The following is a 22,420-nucleotide window of genomic DNA, read 5'->3' as shown; positions in this document are numbered from 1 at the left end:
GCCACACACCTGCTTCTTTTGCTCCATCTCTAGTTCTCAATAAGTGGCACCACCAAGTACACACTGCTTATTTCAGAAGTATGGGTGTTATCCTTGACATGACCCCCTACTCAACCCAATAGAACAAATCAATTATTAAGTCTTGCTGATTTCACATCCTATAAATTTCACCAATCTGTTCACATACCTGTCAACATTATTATCATTATTATCACAACATTATTATCATTATGATCAATATCATAACATTATTATTACCACAACCATCATCACTTGACTAACTGCTCCAGCAGCTCCCTGACTGGTCTGGTACTCTAATCCCTTATTTACTCTCGAGCTGGGATGTTATTTTTAAAATGCAAATTTGATCCCACCATTTTCCTAGTTTTTATAAAAACCTTTTGATTTCTTCCCTTTAGTAAAAGGTCTGTAATAAAACGTAAAGACTCTGCCTTTAGGTCTGGCTCTCTCCTGCCTCTCCAACAGCATCATGTGCCACTCTTTCCCTTGTTCTTTGTGTTAAACACACATGGTTTCTTTCCTTCCTCAAAAGTCCTACCTCAGGACCTTCAATTTTACACTTTTCCTTTCTTTAGAACAGGAACTGGCAAGCTTCTTAGGAGAGAGGGCCAGATAGTAAGTATTTTAGGCTTTGTGGACCAACAGGTCACAATCTCTGACTCAACTACTCAATGAGCACTGCAGCACAAGTGCACAGCAGCAGCTGCAGACAATGTGCAGATCAATGAGCCTCTGTTCCCAGCCGTGCAAAAAGGGCTGCGGGCAGGGGCAGTTTGCCAGCTCTTGCCCCAAGGCTAGTAATCCCTGCCCAGTGGCCTAAAGATTCAGTTCAAGTGTCATTTCTCATCGAAACTTACCTACTCACGTTAATTCCCCTTATTAAATGTGCTTATACCACACAGTATATTTCTCTTTCATTGAACTAATTATTACTGTAATTAATTAGGTACCTGTGAAATATTTTTGCCAAAATTCATCTTTTCTATAAGGCTATAAACTCTTATTAGACTGGGAACTGTATTTACTTGGCTATTTTATTCCCAGCATGTGGTGGAGAACATGACACATAGTAGCTGTCAATAGTGTCCATTGCATGAATGAATGATTAAATTTCTACCTGACCTTCAGTTGGCAGCTTTATCTTTCTGAGCCTTAGTTCTCTATCTGGAAATGGAGAATAAGTTATTTCCCATGTTTGTTTTATGGTAAAATAATCTGGGGTGAGTGCATTTTGTGAATTCTTAAGCAATATACAAATGTAAGAAAAGAAATATTAGAAAAATAAAAGAAATAATAGAAAAATGTCTTATTTGCCTAGAAGGGGGCAAATTACAGCCCAAAGGCCAAATCCTCCAGCTTGTTTTGTTGTCCTTCTAGTTAAGAATAGTTTTGCATTTCTAAAGCATTGTAAAAACCAAAACTAAAACCAAAACAGAGACTATGTGTGGCCCACAAAGCCTAAAATATTTTACTCCCTGGCCCTTCACAGAAGTTTGCTGACCTCTGGCTTAGAACAGTAATTTTACTCTGGTTTAAGTAAAATTTTAATGAGTAAATAAATGAACGGTTAATACTTCACAAATATTGCCATATTTTAATATTTTGGTGACTGAAAAGCAATGCCATTTTCTGACTGCCTTTCTTCTCTTCAGTAGAGTGAGTGGTCAAAGTTGTAAGATTAATGCGCCCCCCCTCCCCAGGGGGGACTTCAAATTTTAAAAAAAGTAAAAGGAGTGTAGAAACATTTTCATTTTTTCCTCAATTATATCAACAATTGGTTTTTGAAAGAGAGAAGGCATAGAGTGTCTGGATAGCTGGAGGCAAAGAAAACCATCTCTACCAGAAGGTTTTAAACCAAATATTCTATATAGGTTGCTTTAGTTGCTTATTAAACCTTTATTACCTTTGCTTCATTATCTCATGTAGTCTCCCATGTTGGACACACTGTTCCTCCAATTCATCATTTCTTCTCTGTAACTTTTCCAGTTTGTCATACGTATACCTTTTTTCTTGACTGAGCTGAGCTATTTCAGATCTAGGGAGGTAGAAACACAGAAATGACAGATGTTACAGGTGCCTATTACCCAAGCATGTTTTTATTGTATAACCTTTTCATTCTTAAAATCCACAGTTAAATGTAACAGTGTAAATAAAAATTATTTTATGTAAAATATTTCAGAAATTGTATAAAATATTACAGAAATGTCTAGTACAGAGATAGAGCATTGCAGGGACTCAGGTGGTAGAAAGATAAAGGAATAACAACTTGAAGAGAGATGGCTTCTCCAAGGAAGGAGACAAAAATGGTAACGATCAGATCCCATTTTAAAAAGACTATCATTTATTTACCAAATATTTACTGAGTGCCTAATATAGGCCAGCCACCATGCTGTTAAAGCAGAAACCCAGGCCTAATCTCTATGACAGAGAGTTAGTTCTTTAATTAATTAATTAACATAGCTAATTTAATGACACATGATTAAAACCATACAGTTACAAAAGGCATAATAATGAAAAATGGCAGTCCTCTGCACCCTGACCTCATCTTCAGCTTGTCAATGTAATTACCAGCATTTCAGTTTGTAGTTAAAACAGAATCAGTATTTACATTATAATGACTCCCTAAATATTGGTCCTTGCTAAGTAGTATATTATGATTACATGTGCACATGTGTACATTTATTTTCCCCAAACAAGTGGCTTTAGCATAGAGTGACTGAGCAGCAAGCCATCTATTCCGATGGCAGATTCCCCAAAATGGTATCTGTAATTCGTCCCACTGTGGCAATTCTGTTTCTCAAGAGAAGGATCCTCCAGTTTCCTGCTTGTTGTGTACAAGCACTAATGGCCTAGGAGCTGGCTTGAAACAGAGGAGTGGGGATCTCACCTTTAGGACTGCACACTTTTAATTTATCCTGTGTCCTAACTTCAGAGCCCCCATGTTACCCAGAGCCTGCTGGTTTAATCTCTTCAGTGAGGAAGCTGTGAGGTCTCTGAGTGGAGGAAGGACATAGGGTGCATGGGGTCCGAGCAGAGCTATAAATTTTGGTTTCAATCCTATGTTTCACACCTGCCTTCCAAGCTTTTTTGGAATCCTGGGAGTAGATCAGCTTGCTTCACACGTAAGTATCCCCCTCTGTACACACTTAAGATTCACCTTCCTTCACTTTGCGAAGTCAGGTGCCATGCCCCCTGCATTCCCTCTCCACATATTTCATCTGGGATCACAGATGTTTACTTTGGTGATGGTTGATGTCCCTCAGGAAAACGCCTCTTCTTCAGTGTCTTGGAGGACAACCTCAAGTCTCCAAATTTGAAGATAAGAAAAATCTCTATCCAACAAACACTGTATCCCTGTCCTTGTTGTGATTCAACATTGCTCCTACTGCCACCAGCTCCTCATGCTCCACTGTCTCAGAGGTTAGAACTGAGAGCTCAAAACTCTTGCATAATAAAATACAAGTAGCTAACAATTGGTTTCTTTACTGAATTTTAAGTGACACTCTTGACGTAAAATTATTTCTTTCTGAAGAAAGGATTCCTCCAATAGACGGGATAGCCAACGGGACAGGCTTTTCTTCCTGAATATTTGGAATTGCTGGGGGAATTCATCCCAAGGACCAACCAAGCCGTGCCAAATACATGAAGCTATCTCTCACTTTTAGGTCACCCCATTCCTCACTGTGTTTCCATTTTGGTTCAAGTTCATCTCAAAGAAAACTTGCTCCGATTAGTATCCTGCAGTTCCCAATATGTCAGCACATTTTTTTTATACTACCTCTAGCTTTTATGCATATATTAGCTTATAATTTATTCTTCTGAATTGTGTTTCATGCCTCATCTTTCTTGCTAGATTATACACGAGGGCACAGATCATCTCATTTTAAACTCAGATCAAGCACTCAGTCTACATTTGCTTCTCCTAATAAGAATTTACCTATATTTGAAATAGTCTACACCAGTTAATAATGACTGCATTTCTCCTTTCAAAATCAAATACAATATAAAAGAATTTAGAGTCTGTTGTAAGAAATTGTTAATTTAGTATTCTTTCAAGATTAGTATCTCCTATCACAATATGCACTGTGCACTAAAAGAAATTCTAAAGGAACAAAAATATTCTTATAGCAGATCAGGAAAAAATTCAGGGTCTCTCTCTGTTCTCAGGTACTTCTCCAGAAAACTGTCAGTTTTTAAAATAGAAATCACAAAGGAAACATAGATTTTACAATAAAAAAATGTAAAACATTTGCAGAAAAAATAATAATGTTCATTGTGGCACTGTTTCTAGAAGCAAACTTGCTCTGCAACTCAGTATCTGGAAACTTAACCCCAAAATTTGTCAATGTAAGTAAATACAAAAGAGTACCAAGATGCTACTCTGGGGTTATTTATTGAACTAAAAGCATGACATATTGGTAAGAAAGGAAGATATTAAAAATCAGCTGATATAGAGATATAATTTTAGAATTAAAAATATTTTGACATATGTACCACATATTAACATTGATTATCTCTAGGTGTCAGGATTAGGAATTAAAAAAAAAAAAAATTTCCTTTAACATATTTTCTGGGTATTCACAATGGGCATATATTGTATTTAAAAGACAATGATGACTTTAGCTGAAACTACTGTGGTAATCATTTCACAATACATGTAAATCAAACCATCATGCCATATGCCTGAAATTTATAGTAATGTATGTGAATTATTTCTCAATTAACACTGGAAAAAATTTCATTAAAGTCTTCTTGATTTTTAAAAATTCAAGAAAAACAAAAAGAACTGGAAAGATTTTTTTCAAAATTTAGAAGAACTGGGAACACATAAAACAATGAGACAAATGAAGTTAGAAGCATCATTTAATAAAAGGTCATCCTCAATCTCCATCAAATTTCCAATAAGGTAAGTACAAGCAGCATGAAAAATATTCACAGAGGAAGAAACATAAATGGTCAATATACACTTATAAAATAATTTCATTTTTTATTCAAAAAAAGGCACAATAAAACCAGATTATAGTCAAATCTTTATTGCATGCCTTCTCTATGCCAGAGAGTGAAATCCATCTTTTACATTAATGGTGTGAAATGCTACAAATAAATGTGTATCTCCTTTTCTCTGTGAGGTAAATATGAGGTTTAATGATTTGCCTAAGATCTCCCAATGATGATTATCCACAGATACAAACACCTCTGTCCAACGCCCACAGAGTGTTCTACCCACTATGCAACAGTGCCTCTCACTCATTTTTTTGTTGTTGTTCTTAAACCTCTCACTTCTTTTTGTCACTTACTGAAATGTGTACATACAAACTAAGCACAATTTAGTGTAGTACTTGAGCAAAGTAATACACATTAATAGGCTTAAAAGGGTTCAGAGACTCTGGACCAGCAATCTCCTTTCAGGCATCTCACCTAAGAGAATTATGAAAGATCCAGATTTATGTGCAAAATTATTATTATATTATTCATTAACAGTTAAATATCTTGGAAATATCTTAAACATCTAATGAATTATTGTGCATACAAATGATGCAATTAAATTTATTTCCAGAGTACTTAGTGATATAGAAAAATGTTCCTCGGATAATAATAAGCGAAAAAGCAGGATGCAAAGGTGTACTTTTGGCATTACCTCCCTCACACTGTAAGAGTATGTACACATACACATGGAAAATGACTGAAAGGAAATATGCCAAAAGTTAACAAGAGCTAGATGGTAATGCCACAGAAAAATTTCCCTTAGTTCTTCTTTGTATTTATATGCCCTTTATTGAGGATGTCTTACTTGCATAACCATAAAAATATGTTATTTGTAAAGTATGTATTTCAATCAGGTATTTTATTGCTACAATGTTTTTGTCTGCTCTGCATATATTTTTCTTCTCTGTTTACAATGGTAATTTGCCTACCAACTTCCAATATTCAATAAAAATTTGGTAAATGTACATGGACATCATCTTTTGTCTGTAGTAGAGCCCATGATAAAATGAAAAGTTCAAACTTACAAGTTGCTGTGTAATTTTGAGATTACATTTGTGGCATGATCATCCTGATGTGGTATAAAAAAGTAATTGACTCTAATCAATGTTCAGAGAAAATTTAGGTAATTTCTGGATGGCTTCACAGAAGCATGAACTTTCCCCTACATTTTTATATACCAGTTATATTGTGTAATCACATTTGCATGAAGTGTAATATTTTACCGCTAAAATTAGAATTACAGTGATAATTGCTTTTGAAGGGAAAACATGACCCCTTAGTTTTTTTATTCTTTGATATTCTCCTTTGACTTTTGGTAACAATTAGCAGAGCCCAATATCAGTCTGTTTTTGTAGTATATAATTTTTGTAGCATCCCAACCTAACATCATCTAAATATGCAAGGAAAAAAAAATAGTTCGACTGGGTGTATGTTCTTTACTTCAATTAAACTGACACAGTTGGACACCTACTGTTGCCAGAACAGTAATATAATTTATACATTATAGTCCACACAGTAAAACTACACTAAAAGTCATTTAACAATATTTATAACACCATAAAATACAGTGTTAAAATATATGAACTGCAATATGTACCAAAATCATAAAATTTGTTTCTCATCATCAGTGATTAAAACCAGGATCATTGCTCTAGCCTCAATATCCACAACCCTGGTGACAGATTAGAATTCAAATCTTAATGATCAATTTACAATTAACAAGATAGAAGTGAAACAAATTAAACCAACCATTATATATAACGAGACCCAATGGACTCCCATTGTTCCTCTTAATTACAAAATGCGAATCACAAATACACAATGGGCAGTGTTAGACATCAATCCACAAGCCTAGCAACCCAGAAAGTGACAATGACAAAGAAAGAAGAGAAGCAAAACCATGGACAGAGACACCCAGCTTCTGTGCTCTGCATCCTGTTCTTTTCAACATGCGAGTGTTACGAGGCTGAAGCCTGGCACAGCGTGATCCCCACTCCACAGCTGGCGGAGGCTCCCTGCTAGCCAGGAGGCAACCTCCTGAGCTCCTCCCAGACCACACTGTAGATCTCCTGCAAACTGTACTGCAAACATTTTGCTGCTGATTCATCTAAGTGCCTAGGGAGAAGCACTTCCTTCACTTCCATAAGGAAAAATCACAGTGGCACCAAAGATATTTAAATATCTCTGCTCACCAGCCTCAAAAACCACCCCATAACTAATAAGCTCTCAGAGTCCTGGGGAATAAAGACGAAAGGGTAGCTAAAGTTTATGCGCGCTTCAACTAAAACCGGTCAGAATGTGCGCCTGGTGCCAATTAAAAGCAAAAGGGAATGAATTATCTTGTCTGATGGTCAGAAACCAGCTACATAAATTGCACAGAACCAGCAGTGCATTTTTAGTCTGTCAGTGGGATGTGCCACTCACAAACCCTGGGGTTACAGACGCCACTCCAGCCCAAGGGAAGGCACGCTGCGCGGGAAGTACTGTGCTAATCACTGTGGAGGGCTTCCAGAGAGCAGCAGCCAGAGGCCCTGCGGGAGGGACGGCGCCTCCCGTTCACTTGGGGAGAAATGCGCAACACACACGCGCGCACATACACACGTGCGGAGGAGCCGTTTCTAAACACACGCACAGAGCAGCCTAGCACGAGGCTGGGGTAAGAGCAAGAGAGAACGCGCTTGGGAGCCCAGGCTGTCAGCGCCCCGGCCGGGCTGGCTGGGCTCTAGTCAGATGACTAGATCTGTGAGTAAAGAAAGCTTATTTTAAATAGTATGAATCCACTTGTTTAGTATGGGGTTTGAATAACACAACACTCTCAGAGAAATGTCACGAGATGTATGAAAAGGGGAGCAAAATTGTTTTAAGTTGTTGATCAATACAAAATAAATAAAACTACTTTCAGGAAAATGTTTACTATAGTACTCTGAGGAAAGCCTGGATCGCCATCACCATGTGGTGGTGTAAACAATCATTTTGAAGATTGAGCTGTGCCACAGTGACACTCAAAAAGTGCAAAACCTCCAAGATTTTCCTCACCTCAAAGCACAGAGGAAATGATTTCTCCCAAAAGTTCAGGACAAGATGTGTAGAGGCTTCTACAGGTCTTAATAGTAAGTTTCTAATTTTTATTAAAAAGAGATACTCTGAGCCCTTCCAGTTATATAGGCAGTTTCAAAGCAAAAGATAATATCAAATGGAATGTTAAATTTTGCACGAATTTTGAAAATTTCATAGTCTTCATGTAGGGAGACAAGGAAATACACGGATTGACGAGAAATGAAGAGTAAACAACCAAACAGCCTTAAAATAATAATTTAGCCTAACTACTTGTAAGATACATAAAATGCATACTTTATATACTTTTGGGGCTCTTAAAAATTTTAACCATACTAAATAACAATTTATTGAGAGATTCCTATTTGCCAGGCCTTAGTTTTGGATCAACTTGTAAAGTTACAGGAGATGCCTATTTTAATTCTTCAGAATTACAAAACAAGATACCAGAGCCAGACCTGAGACTCGAGCAGAGCCACATTTTCCTGATCCTGCTTTGCCTTTAAAAGGATTTTCACTGTGGTACAGACTTTATGTCTGCCAGAAAATGGTACTCAGAGCTTCCCTGGCAAAGACAATACCAGCCAGGTGAAGTGATAGCCAAAACGCCAGTCAAGACCCATTGAAACAATGCCATCAATGCCAGCCGTAGCCACTGCTCTACTTCTGCCTGTCAAGCATCATGCTATGTTCTTTATTCATGCATGACTGGATGTGTAGCTACCTCTCTCAATATGTATTTCTAATTTCCATAATAATCCTGAAAATTTGATTTTAGAAATGTTTCTACAGATGGAGAAGCTGAGGTGTTCAGAGATTAGGCAATGCACCCAAGGTTAACAAGCTAAGTGGCAGAATGAAGTTCAAACCCAGTTCCTTCTGAATCCCAAGTGCTTTTTACTGCACACTGTCTGCCATCAACAAAGGAACAGGCTGGTACCAGAGACAGACCAGGATATAGGGGGCAGCACCACACCTGTTTGTTTCATTCATTCATTCGATAAATATGTATTGAGTGCCATCTGTGTGTCTGACATAAAGAAACATATTCAGTTTACAAAGCAGTGGTCAAGAGCTAGATGAATCAGAAGCAAGAGGAGCCAGAAAGGGACTGAGGTTCAAGTTCACCACATCAGTACATGGTGAACTGACTGATCTAGAGCAGGAAAGAGGGGGGCCTCTGGGCACAGGGCACAGGTTAACCAAGGGTCACAAAGGGCACAGATTAACTCTCACATGCCAAATGGGCCTATTTCTCCGTGGGAATTTAAAGATTACTTTTTCTTTCCCAAACTTTCTCATAACTACTTTGGCCTGGATTTTCTTTAGTAAGTAGTAGATATAAAATATTAGACTTATTGTAAGAAAGACCATTAAGCTTTGGAAGCAGAAATAGCTAAGTTAGAAGTATAGCTCTCCCACTTAGCTATGGAAACATGAGTACCGGTTTCTCATCTGGAAAGGAAGAGAATCATAAAAATAATAATTCCTGTGTCAAGATGTTGTGAGAATTAAATAGTATATACCAGCATATAGCACCTCCTTCTCTTTTAGACACTGAAATTCCTGCATTATGTTTCCTTAGAAAGCAGGATAATTAATAAGCAACCATAAAGCAATGTTAAGAGAACACAATGTTTGAAGCCCCAGATCAATAAAATTTTTTTCTTAAATTACATAATCCAATTTGTCTCTTAACAAAGTACTTACTTTTGGATCTACGTGAGGCAAAGTAAAGGTTTATAGTCAGGAATAGCTGCTGTTGATATATTATGAGGGTCTCTTCCTTGACAAAATGTAGGTCTCTTTGCAAATTTCCTGAAAATATCTGGTATTTTGGCAACTTGAGATTTTTCCCTACCCAAACAAGATATTTAATCAGTGTTTGCTAAGTGCACATGTCAGAGCACATTCTGGATGGCTATAGGAGTCTCTGCCTTCCTGTGAGCAGAAAGAACTGGATTCATAAGCCCTCTGATTCCCTATAAGATTCAGGGTTGGGGATTCCATCAACTAAGCCAGCTTATTGATAGGACTCAGCGTGATCAGATGTGCTCTGATCCTCCTGGAAATTCTTTCTGAATGAGATACCTTAGTTGGTAGTTTGTTTGCTGAGCTTTATTGCTTCCTGTGTAGATCTAAGTGAGTTTCAGAAAATGCAGAGAAGATATATAGGTTATTTTTCCATTAGGTTAATTGCAATGTGATGTTTCTAGTTATATGATGACGCTTTTTATATTCAATTCAAGGTGATTCTGTCCAATACCATTCATTTACAAGAGGAGACCACAGGTCAAGAGATTACACAGGTACTGTCAGAGCTGAGATATGAACACAGGCTTCTTGCAATTTAGAATATAAAATAATTCATTCATTGAGATAATGTGATTAGAAAATGTACAAAAAAATTCATTAAGATCCTACTCAGTGGATTTATAAAAAAGCAGTGCACCTATAAACTAATGATGGCTGTTTTATTAAGATAAAACAACTTTAGGAGAAACAAAGGATGGTTTTGGTTTGTTTCAAAGTATCATTTTATATATACACATTTCACCTATTATCATTTGATCTAAGACAGCTTTCATGTGTTCATGGAGAACTGTGATAATAGGTTAAAATATTTTAACTGTATCAACATAAGACTTAAAAACTGCTTGATTTATTTGCATCCTTTATTAGAATAATTGCCATCTTGACCTCTGTGTTCTGAAATTTCAGTTTCCAATTCTAAACATTAAAGAAGCCAAATAAAAGTATGCCTACAAAATCATGGAAAAACACCAAAGTGTAAAGACAATTAAGACAATGTTCATACAAAGAAAATATTTTCATAGGAAATATGTCAACATGTCAAAATTTGACATTAGACTATAAAACAGACAAAATGCCATTTTTAAAGGAAAAAATTACAGTACTCACACAAACAGTGCTCTGGAAGTATTGTACAGTATTACCTACCTGCTTTTTTGAGAGATCTGTTCCAGTTTCTTGGCTAATGTGCAGCACTCTTCCTTTAACTTTGTCAAAAATGTATTCTGGGAGGTCAGCAATGAATACTGTTCATTTTCTAGAAATAACAATAAATCCCCCAACATAAGATGTTTATGGCTGTGACACAGCAGCACTTCCATATGCAGAGTGGGAAAATTACTAAGACCCTTACACATTCCCTGTAAGCCAGTAGGTCAGTTCCAATGTCCTAAGTCAAAGGACTGCTCACTTGACAAGACACTAGATCATGTGAGACATTTATTTTTCTCATAATTACATACCAGAAACATTTTTTATCATACCAGCTTAGTGTAATATCTCAAGATGCTAATAAATTTTCAAATACCTCAAATGGAGTCATAGATGCTTATATCTTTGTATTATGCAAGATTTTCCATTTTTATTTTGACAATTTTACTATAAACAGAGTGTCAAAAATGATCACAACCACATAATTCAAAACTAAAAAAACTGAGGGACTCTCTTCTACATTTACTCATACTTTATGTTTCCTATTTGCTCACATATTTCACTAACCACCCTCCCTGCCTCCTGTATACACTTCTCTAATTATGAAGGTGAAATTTGTAATTTTCCTTAGAATTTTGATTTCATTGTCAACAGTGTGCGCTTCAGTGACGATCCGGTCAAAGAAATTGAAGAGAGTGTGATACTTCTGCACAAAATAAAAGGAAGTGTTCTTTAAGTAGCTCTGACAGTTAAACACTCTTATCCAGCATTCAGAGATTCTGCCCAAGATTCTCTGATCATTAGAGTTCTGCTAGCAGTGGGGCAAATGATAATACCCCAAAATATGCTCCTTTTGCTGTTAGCTGAAAAACATCTCCTAAGTCTGGTGGATTTTCATTTCTCCAGGTCAAGTGCTGTTAGAAAAAAAATCTCTACTGAAAGTGCAGGAGGGAATTCTGTGAGTCAATATGAGATGTGCCTCTTTATTAGTAAACAGATTACTTAAAGAATTTTACATTAGCAATTTTTCACCTATAGGACAAGCAATAATGTTTTGCCATGTCATCAAATATAGTATATGTTAAGTCACATGAAAGCTAGTAAAGTCTAGTAAGGCCCTTTATTTCTCTTCAATTTTAGCTAATGATTGTCCGAAAGCATACAGCATACAAAGCAAAACAGATCAAGGCACTAAAAATTAAACAACATTTTTCTGGAAGAGAGAGGATCAATTAAACTTTTGTTGTAATAGTACCATCAGCTTGGAATATGTGGTGTGGAATTATAATGACTAGCACTGTCTTGTTTTGACTCACACTGTCTGTGAACACACAACTCAAGAGTGAAAGGAACTACATAATGCTCCGACTGAACGCATCAAACTGCCTATTTTCAAAGTGCATTTTACTTTCAAATTAAAGGTAAAGAGTTACTGGCCAACTCAGTCAGCAGAATAGTGCCAATGTGATGAAAGATGGCAATTTTTAGCCAAGCTGCCAGCTGTGGTCAATGCCTTGTATTAGTAAATTTTAACAGCAGTTGTGAGAACTTGAAGAATGCAAAGGATTAAACATCACTCTAGATTGGGCTGGGGAGGTGGGGAAATCATACAAATGCTAAAAATGTTCGAAGCTGCAAAGATTAAATAAAGGAACATATCAATTTGGAGCCACTGAATTACATCCAGCTGCGACAGTGAATTAAGAACCGATTAATGGCTAAAGCTTTTCTCCAGTTTGGATGCTGAAGCAAACTCATTAGGCTTTTAGAGTAGCTATAATGTGTGTACTGTGGGAACTGTTCAGTGCTATTCAGGAGACTCTAACTGTAAGCTCAGAGCATTTCCCGCAGAGCTTCTGATGCTATTTTCTTTATATAACATGTGTGCTGGAAAACCCAGCCAAAAACAAGCCCTTTGTTTTTCTACTTTGTTGTGGTCTCTCTCAGCTTTACATTTCTTGAACACAGGTAAATAAACTCATAATCCAGATGGTGCAACAGATGTGAGAGCAGCACTCTGAAATCAACAGACAGTGGGCAATACTTTCCATTTTCTCTTTTAAACGCTAACTAATATGTAATTCGGAAGCTCCGGTGTAGTTAGCATCTGCTCCCTTCGGCCAGCCAAAGGTTACAGGTGTTCCTGATGCCATTTCACAGTAAGGCGTGGGCCTGGCTTGTGAGCAAGCGCCCGGGCTCTAATCTGTCCTACCACCTACCCGTCTTGTCATGCTGGGCCTCCATTTGCTGTATCTTCTGTGTCAGCTCCTGCTCTCTTTGCTGGGCCTGAAGGGCTTGGGCCTTTGCTTCGTTGCTAAAGCTCTGCTGAATGCTATCTTTTTCCAGTCTACAAAGCAGAGAGGAGACAGACAGAAATTTAATCTACAGATGCACAAACCCCTATCATTTCCCCCACAGACCACAGAGGGCTGATACGTAGTAAATTGTTAAGCATAAGAACACAACAATCTTTCTACAGACAACCCCCTTTTAGGGGGAAAATCCAAAGCACCTTCCATACAATGTTAAATACACACCATAAATCCAAAGGGACAAAAGTATGCAACTTTAAAAATAAAAAGATCCGACAACTGATAATGGTATTTCATACTTTAAAACACAAACATCTTTCTCGTTAAGATTCTCAGTGTTTCGTTCCATCACTTAATCTTTTATCTTCTGAATGGCCATTATCTCCTAAAGATCCTGGAGTAATAAAAGCAGCATAACTCAATACACCAAAACTTAAATTCTTGAAACTAAGCTTTGTAGACTACCTCTGCTTTTCCTCCCAAACTTAAAATGGAATCTCAAATACAACATAGGAGATTCATCTAGAGGCAAGAAAATGACTCTGCAATGCTACATGCATGTTTTTGTTAAACAGTTTCACACATTAGACCATGTAATGTTAATATAAATAGGAATATGAAAATGAATGACTTCCCCCAGTATTTCAGAATCAAATCCCTTTGGGTTCACGTTGAAAGAAGCTGCAGGATGAGAAGCTTCCATCATCAAGGACAATATCCCATCTCACTGTGATTGGATATCGACCCATTGGGTGGCTACATAAGAGAGAAACTTGCTAAATAATTAGAATCTGAACAATGCAAAGGACCTTGTCGCTGGCAGTACTGTGGATATTACCAACACTGCACATGCACACACACACAGACTTTGTTTTTCATCCTTTAAATATGGTAAGTGAAGAGAGCTTCCTTCAATTAACTGACTTAGTTATTTCTAAATTTTTGTCTCCTGTGGGCATTTCTCCTCCATGCTGCTCAGTTTACTAATTGAGATATTTACTGCCTTGCCTTTGCCAAACTAAAAATAAACATTTCCATAAAGCTATCACTACTGGTCTAGGTACCGCTGTGGAACTTCAATCCACTGGCTTCTAATTGTAAAGCAACATAAGGAAAGTCTGTTATGAAATTGGTCAATTCATGAGGTAATGTTATAGTGTAAAATTCCAGAATGAAAATACACCCATACCTCAATGGAATCATCAGGGGTCTACACTAAATGTGAAATAAGGTCCCTTCTGGTACTTCTAATAATAACACCCCTTGGATTTGCTCTAAGACCTTGCTTCACACTCAGTTCCAAACTGGTACATTGCAACAAATAGATAGTCACTCTAGGCCACTTTTTGCCTCCCAGTCACACCAGGTACTTTCTGGCCATGGATCACTTCACATGCCTGTTTTCTTGGGATGTTGCCCCCCGGCCACCTCCCAATGCCTGTCCCTCTGCTCAAATTCTCCTCCTCTTCTTCCAGTCTCCCCTAAATTAACTCTTCTTTCATCAGTGATCTCAATATATATTGTATATGGATACGTTTGTCACACTTCAGTTACTGGGTTACACGTCTGTCTGTTTTTGTCATCTTTGTCTCTATTCCTGAGCCCAGCTCAGTACTTGGTATGTAAAAGTGGACAGTGAATTCTTAATGAATAGATGTTCTGACACCCTTGGCATAGGGGAAGGAAGGCAGCAATCTTTAAGTGAAGCTGGAGAATTTTCTCAAGTCTCTTATGAAGAGGCAAAAACTTCAGACGTTTTAAAAAGAAGAGCACCTGAAAGAGAATGGCTCTAAAAACAGCTTTGCCAGCTGGAAACCATGTTGCTGAAGGAATCAGCCTAAAAAGAGCACAGCAGAGTCTCTCCCAGTAACCATCTCCAAATCAGGCCCCTAGGTAGAGCAGGAGATACAGAGAGGAAGACCTGGAGTTCTGATATCCCTAAAAACTGGGTGAACATTAAGTGCTCTGCTCAAAACCAATACCCATTTAATAGTGAAAAGGGGCACTATTAATAATTATACTGAAACAACAGTCATAATTGGGACTGCCCTTTGCAAACTGGGGCTTATGGGTCCCCTACATAAAAGGGTTGCAGGCTCACCCTCAAGTTTTAGAGTGAGAAGCTGCCTAATTACTGATATCTCAGATTTACTATAAAAAAAGAACTACTATTATTGTAGTTCTCCTTATAAAATACAACAATTTAAAAGAATACTCTACCAACAAATGCTGTGTTACCCACTGACTTCAGTTTCTTGAAATTCTTTCCCAATTTTAACTGTATTTAAGAAACTACACATTTTTTTAAAATTGAGATATAATTAGTTTCAGATGTACAACATAATGGTTCGATATATGTTCATACTGCTAATCATCCCCACAATAAATCTAGTTAACATACATTGTGTTTTTCATGGCATAAAAATGTGGCATATTTTTACTTTCCTACCTCCTCCCTATCAACCCCCTTTCCTCCTCTGTTGCCTTCTCCCCTTGCAGATTCTTTCTGACTTAGCAGGCTTCTTATTAAACCTTAGGATGTTAGAACTTTGAGGGAATCTCAAATTGGTTTAATCAAACCCTCTCACACTACAGCTGAGAAAAAAAAAATTAGGACCATAAATAATTAGAAATCTGCTCAAAGGCTGTACTGTAAGTGATGTAAAGGCAGAGGTGGGATCTGAAGTATTTTGATTTAGGGAAACCCATTTTAAAACACTGAAGAGGTAAGGAAATAATAGAATGAAAGAACTAATAAAAACTACTTATATCCAAGGGAAAGGGTGAGGGATGAATCTAAATGAATACATTTAGTATTTATTCTAACTCTATTATATGAAAGACACTCTGCTAAGCACTGAGTCAAAAAAGTTAAACATGGCATCTGATAGGGAATTCAAAATGGCCAAAATAGAAGGCAGACAGTGAAATACAGCATAAGAAAGATACAAGCATAGAAAAGTGAAAGGTCAGGTCTGGCTGGTTTGTGAGCCTCATGGAGGGGAGCTGAGACAGTCTGCCCCACTGGTTTTTCTTTCAGTTTATACTCAACACATTGATGATCTCACTCAACCAAACTTGTAGTCAGTCAGCCAAATTGGAATAAGAGCAATGACAGTAAAGTAGAATTTCTTGGTTGTTTTATAGTGAAGCTGAAAGATTTATTCACAATAGCTAAAAACTGTAAATAACCAAAATGCCCATAAACTGCTAAGTGGATAAACAAATTGTGGTATAGCCTTACAAGGGAATACTGAGAATAGAAGCAATAAAAAGAAACAAGCTGCTGTTACATAGGACACATGGCTGAACCTCAAAAGCAGTGCACTTAGCTACAGAAGCCAGACACCAAGGACATACCATATGATTTCATTTACATGACATTCTAGAAAAGTTTAGACTGTGGCAGATCAGTGTTGCCAGGACCTGAAGGTAGGGAACAGGCATGAGGGAACCAAGGGGTATGAGGGAACTTTCTAGGTTGGTGGAAATGTTCTATATTATAATTATGATGGTTCCACAACTGTGTACATTGTCAAAATACATTCAATGGCACTGATCTTTAAAAGGAGCAAATGCAATAGAATAGGAACATCTGCCTTTTCCTCCAATATCCACGTCACCTGTGACCACACATGCATGTGTGGACCATGCTGATATTTTCTTGATAACAATGTAGTTGGAAGGAGGGAGCAAGGACTGGACAGATCTCAAACATGGACTAGTACATGTACAGGTTTAGTTACTCCTGTTTTCCTACTATAGTGCTGGTTGATTATATTTTGTACAAATGTCTGGAACAATATTTACCATCCCATTAAAAAATTGGACTGAAGAAATTAACTTCACATTTCTGACTCTCAGCTTTTCCATGTCATTTATTATTTTAAATGCTGCTATTAAAAAAAATCCTCGTCACACAGCAAAAAGGACTTACTAAAAAGATTTAAGTATTATTTTTAAGCATGTTACATTGAAGAACTAAAAGTTTCTGATGATGCTAAAATTCATCAATGAGTCTGGGACAGAAATGATGAAAACCTCAAGTCTAACTTGAGAGTGAGGACCTAGGAGTGGCAGTGATTTGAGGCCATCTGCCACATTTCTATTCCTAACCTTTTACTGATGACTGAAGTTCTAGTATTAAGCATTAAACCCTTTTGGTTAAGAGGTGTTTCCCTTTTGAAGAACAGTGTGAAGAGCTTTGTGACAGAACATTGGTATGACAAACTTATGAGACCATTTGTAACATGTTTACTAGCTGAGAGCCATTCTTGATGGAATTAAATAGCGGAGAAGCAAGGAAGTACAGGGTGCTCCTGTGAGATGAGATGCATAATTTCCATTTGTCCCAATATTAGTAATATTATCTTTGATCACTTGGTTAATGTTATTGGTGTGCTGGAAAATGTTTAATTACTGGCCTCCAGGGGGAAAATATGCTCCTTTGTAGTGTTTACCAATTTTCAATGTATTTCTACCAGGGGCTCTTTCAAGCTACCAAAGTGACACCTCTTTGCACAGAGTTGGGAAGAAATGCATACAGCTGGTTTTCATGGGTGGAATATGCCAGCTGTGTCACACCTGGTTAGGTGGTCTCTCCCAGGCTTCTCCACTGTAAGATTACTCTTTTCTCTTTGTAATTTATAGGTAATTTGTTGGGAGATGCTAAGACAATGCAAATATCCTATTTCCCATCAAACACTCATCTCCTAGTTTTATATCCAATGGTAACTTTTCTACTGTTACATTCTTTCTTATTTATTAGTTAACATTGTGCTGTAAGGAAGAGCTTCCCTTTCTTTTCCAATTTATTAATTTATTGATTTAGCATAGACTCATGTATTCTTATTTTATTCAGTAGGTTATAATCTTATTATGATCATTATTTATTTTTATGTTCAACTCATCCTAGATTTGGCCAGTGGGAACTGCTTCAAGCTGGCTCCTGTATGATATCTCTGTTACTCTTATGTACTTCTTGGCTTTCTATTCCCACAAGATATTCCAGGCTCATCCTGTACTGTCCTTCTGCCAGTCTTAGAATCAGAATTTGTCCAAGGAACTCTTGTCTTTTAGTGGAGAATGGTATCTAGAAACCAAGGTCTGTCACCAGGTGGTGCTTATTGCTACTGAGAAGTCTTTGCTTCTAGGTCACCTTAGTAGACAGTCAGGATATGAATATACATATAGATATATAAACATACATATAAGTATTTTTCTATATGTTTATATGAATATATACACATACATTCATACTGATGTTTCTAATTATAATCCATAATATAGATAGAACTTTGTCTCCTGTCTTTTCATAATTGTAACTTCCCTTCCTCAACAGTGAGAAAGAAACTTGGCTCCCATTATCTTCAACATATTTACTCATTTGCCCAAACTTAGTGTACATAGAAAGTACTTTCATAATTGCTAATACTATGGAAAGCAAATCTAATAGTAACTAATTAAATATTTGCTTACAGTTTTGTTGCTTCATTATTTTACAAATGCATACATACCATTTTCAGTTGATTCTCTTTGTGTTCTGGGAAAACTACGTCTTGAGAGGCACTGGAGTATTGCAGAAAACCCACAGAGCTAGAGGGTCCAAGTATGGCATTTACCTCCTTTTTACTTATTGGTCATGGACAAGTAACTTGATTCTTTTAATCCTGGGGTTCTTTATTCAAACAGAACAGAAAAAAACAATCCTACCTTAAAGGATTAATAATTTATGTAAGCTACTGTTATTAATGTTTACAATAAGCTAAGCATTTTTACATGTAACTTTGTTGAATCCTCACACCAATCCTTTCTCTTACTATCTTTATAAATGAGGAAACTGAGGCCTAGAAGGTTATATAATTTGTTCAAAATCTAGTTCTTAAGGGGCATAGCTAGGAAATCTAGGCTACCTGACTGTAAAGTCCATGGTATGAATATACTTCAGTCTCTTACTTTATCAGGGGTGGGTGCAGAGAAATGAGAGAAGGATAAAAGGATAACAAGAATCTTACTTCAACTATCCACATATGTGTGTCATTTAATGCCTATATTATCCATTTTGACAGGCAAATACCAAGCTAGTTCTCCTACCCCTTTCCCATTTGCCCCAGATGTTACTGGATCACTCCTCCTACAAAAACTCCATCAGTTAGTTGTATTCTTCTTAAAGAAATATACTGATCTTTAAGAGAATATTGTAAGGCACACAAATGTATCTCCTGCCTCAAACTGATCAGATTCCTAGGGAAAATGAAACATGCACATCTTATCTGGAATGTAAATTCCTAAAGAATAGAGACCTTTGTTTGTTCATTAATTTATTTCAAGAGGCTGGAATGGTGGTGCCTAACCAGTTAATGTGGTTAACAAATATTGAATGAATGAATGAATGAATGAATGAATGAATCACTGTTAAGACATAGAAAGTACTAAGAATCCACTCAGGTTTAAGGATCTTCTTATCTACTGATTAGAAGAGAATGGCATTAGATTTTGGCCAATAATTTAAGTTTTATTCTTGTTATTGATATAATAATTTTAAAAAACAATTAGTAGACAGCATGATGTCTTCCATTTGTGAGAACCAAAAATCCTATACTTGTTTACTGCTAACATGGGCTATGTTCTAATATTTGGGCAGATGCAGAAATACTGGGATGGGACAAACAGGGAAAGGAAAACACGAGAAGATTAGGATTCAGTAACTCCTATTTCCTCAAGTATGCAGAACACTAATGGCATCATACATAGTCCCTAGAAGAAATTATTTCTATTTTCTTCACTGCAAAGTATGTCAGAATATTTTAAGTACATTGTTGAAAGATGAGTTGTCAGATCAAAGCGTGAGTCACTTCTAAGGAAAGGGAGGAGAAACAGAAAGGGGGTCAACTTCTTTCAAAGGAATACCTAAGAGAAAGGAAATAAAGAGCAGAAACATCCTTAGAAATAATTTTCCCTCCAAAAATGTTCTTGTATAATATCTTCAAAATGATTTGAAAACTAACCTTCAAGGCAAAGGAGGGTATGCTTGTCTGGATAATGCCTGCTTCTATTACACCTTTTGCACAGCTCACATTTACCTGAGACAAAACCATAGACTGACCATCTCATCATGCTCCACGTGTCTGTGCTTTTGGTTTTACACAGCACATTCAAATGCACTGTCCTCTCTATTCCTCATGACAAATCTGTCAGGCAGGGAGATGGAGCGGATATCCCACCCAATGTGACAGATGACGCATCTCAAGTTCAGAGAATTAAGAGATTTGTCCAACTCCATCCAGCTGATAGTAAGTGGCAGTGGCAGTGCCAGGACCAGTCTTCTCACACCAATTGCCAGTCCTTTGCTCTCCATGGCATTGTTTCACATAAGGGGTTCCATCAAACTCATACTGCTTATCCACCCAACAAATACTTAAACACCTTCTCTGTGCCAAGCACAAAAGTATAGGGATGCATCATTATATAAGACACAGACCATGGGACAAGGAAGAACAACTAAATAGTATGGTAAATATTAGAATAGGGCTGAATTCCTGCTATCACTCATGTAGACAGGGCAAGAGCTGGAGAGTGGCTAGGTACAGTGATGGAGGATTTCAGGAAGCTTAAAAATTATTTGTTTGAAATGAGTTGTAATTAGCCATGCAAACTATGAGAAGAACATTGCTATGAGTGAAGTGGACAATGTGTACAGAGATCCAGGGAAGAGAGATAAGCAGATGCCTTTGGAAAATTGCAAACAATTTTGGCATGCTTGGCAGGTGGAATATGTATGTCGTGGGGTAAAAGCGAGCAGTTGGTGTAGGGGAGATTGAAGAAAGATGAGACTGGAGATGTAGGCAGGAGCCAGAATATGAAGCTATTTTTAAGGACTTCATCCTGAGGGAAATAGGGAGCCAATGTAGGGTTTTAAGCAGGGGAGTGTGTTGTGATCACGCTCATGCTTTAGAAAGATCACTCTGGCTGCAGTGTGGAGAACAGATGGGGAAGGGACAACATTAGAAGCAGGGAGAGCACTTATTACTACAGCAAGAGCAAGAGCAGTTTCTGTGATTGCTTCTTAGATACAGTAGGTACCGTAGGTAGATACTGAGACTGAACAACCATCAAATGCACATTTCAGTAATTTTTAGCCTTAAAATATTTTTGATGGCTCAGAGGACTCTGATGCATCAAGTGATGGTATAAAGCAGAGTTCCTGTGGGATAGGAAGGCCCTCCTATATTAGATTTTACAATTCACCAGACTAAAGAAAAAGACAAATATGGTACCACATAAAATACATGAGATCACGATTTTGCCTTTGCAACTTTATATTGTCAAAATATTTATATTTTCCATTTCTAACTTTTCTGTGTAAACTATCACTTTGGTCCATTCTTGCCTCTCCTCTCTGAAAGAATCCTTTATCTATGCATTCCCAATAATTAATCCCTCTGATGAGTAACTTCAAATCAGACATCAGTAGGCTCAATATATATTATAAAGGCCTTTCTGTAACTTGTCAATGGATATACAACACTGCCAAACTTTAGTACAACTGATAAAGTTTCTATTCTATTATTAAAATGTTTTTTAAATTAATTTCTAGGATCCATGATTAAGTGGGGAACATGTTGGTTATACTTTGCAGTTATTAAATGTATTCAGAAATATGCTATTTAATAGCAAGAATTACAATGATTAAATACACTCACTGTATAAAACTTCTTAAGCATGACAGAGTAATATTTCCTTTATCTGTATCTGGAATGTTAGGATGAAGTTTTCCAGATGAGAGAATTTTCCAGGTAGGTGTTAGACCTGTAGAAATCTGGCCATTTACAGTAGAAACATGTCTAAAATATGTATTAGTTATGTCTTTGTTCCTTAAGCAAACTGCACCAAATATAACAACTCTTCTTGATAATCAAGGTTCATAATTTCAAAGGACAGAGGCCCTCCTGCTGGGGCTCCACTGGTAGATCCCTGCTAGGGACCACTGCTCATTGTTGTACTGTCAGGGGTTTAACACAGAAACTTGGAAGCAGAAACACTACGTAATATTTGCTGCATGAAAGACCTCAGGTGCTAAAGAA

At 37.1% G+C, this 22,420-nt stretch overlaps 1 protein-coding gene across 3 annotated transcripts in view; it reads right to left on the bottom strand.

The window, feature by feature from the left end:
* The window catches only part of SDCCAG8 (SHH signaling and ciliogenesis regulator SDCCAG8), a 275,300-nt gene that overhangs the window by 60,971 nt on the left and 191,909 nt on the right, over positions 1 to 22,420 (bottom strand). For all 3 annotated transcript variants that reach the window (XM_057507849.1, XM_057507847.1, XM_057507848.1), the window contains exons 14-16: positions 13,245 to 13,372; positions 11,023 to 11,131; positions 1,925 to 2,056 (exon numbers count right to left, since the gene is read on the bottom strand). In XM_057507849.1, the coding sequence (XP_057363832.1) occupies positions 1,925 to 2,056; positions 11,023 to 11,131; positions 13,245 to 13,372 (369 nt within the window). The remainder of the gene's footprint in view (positions 1 to 1,924; positions 2,057 to 11,022; positions 11,132 to 13,244; positions 13,373 to 22,420) is intronic.

This window comes from Manis pentadactyla, chromosome 9 (assembly GCF_030020395.1).
Source record: "Manis pentadactyla isolate mManPen7 chromosome 9, mManPen7.hap1, whole genome shotgun sequence".
NCBI lineage: Eukaryota > Metazoa > Chordata > Mammalia > Pholidota > Manidae > Manis > Manis pentadactyla.
This window is presented reverse-complemented; position numbering and strand designations above follow the sequence as displayed.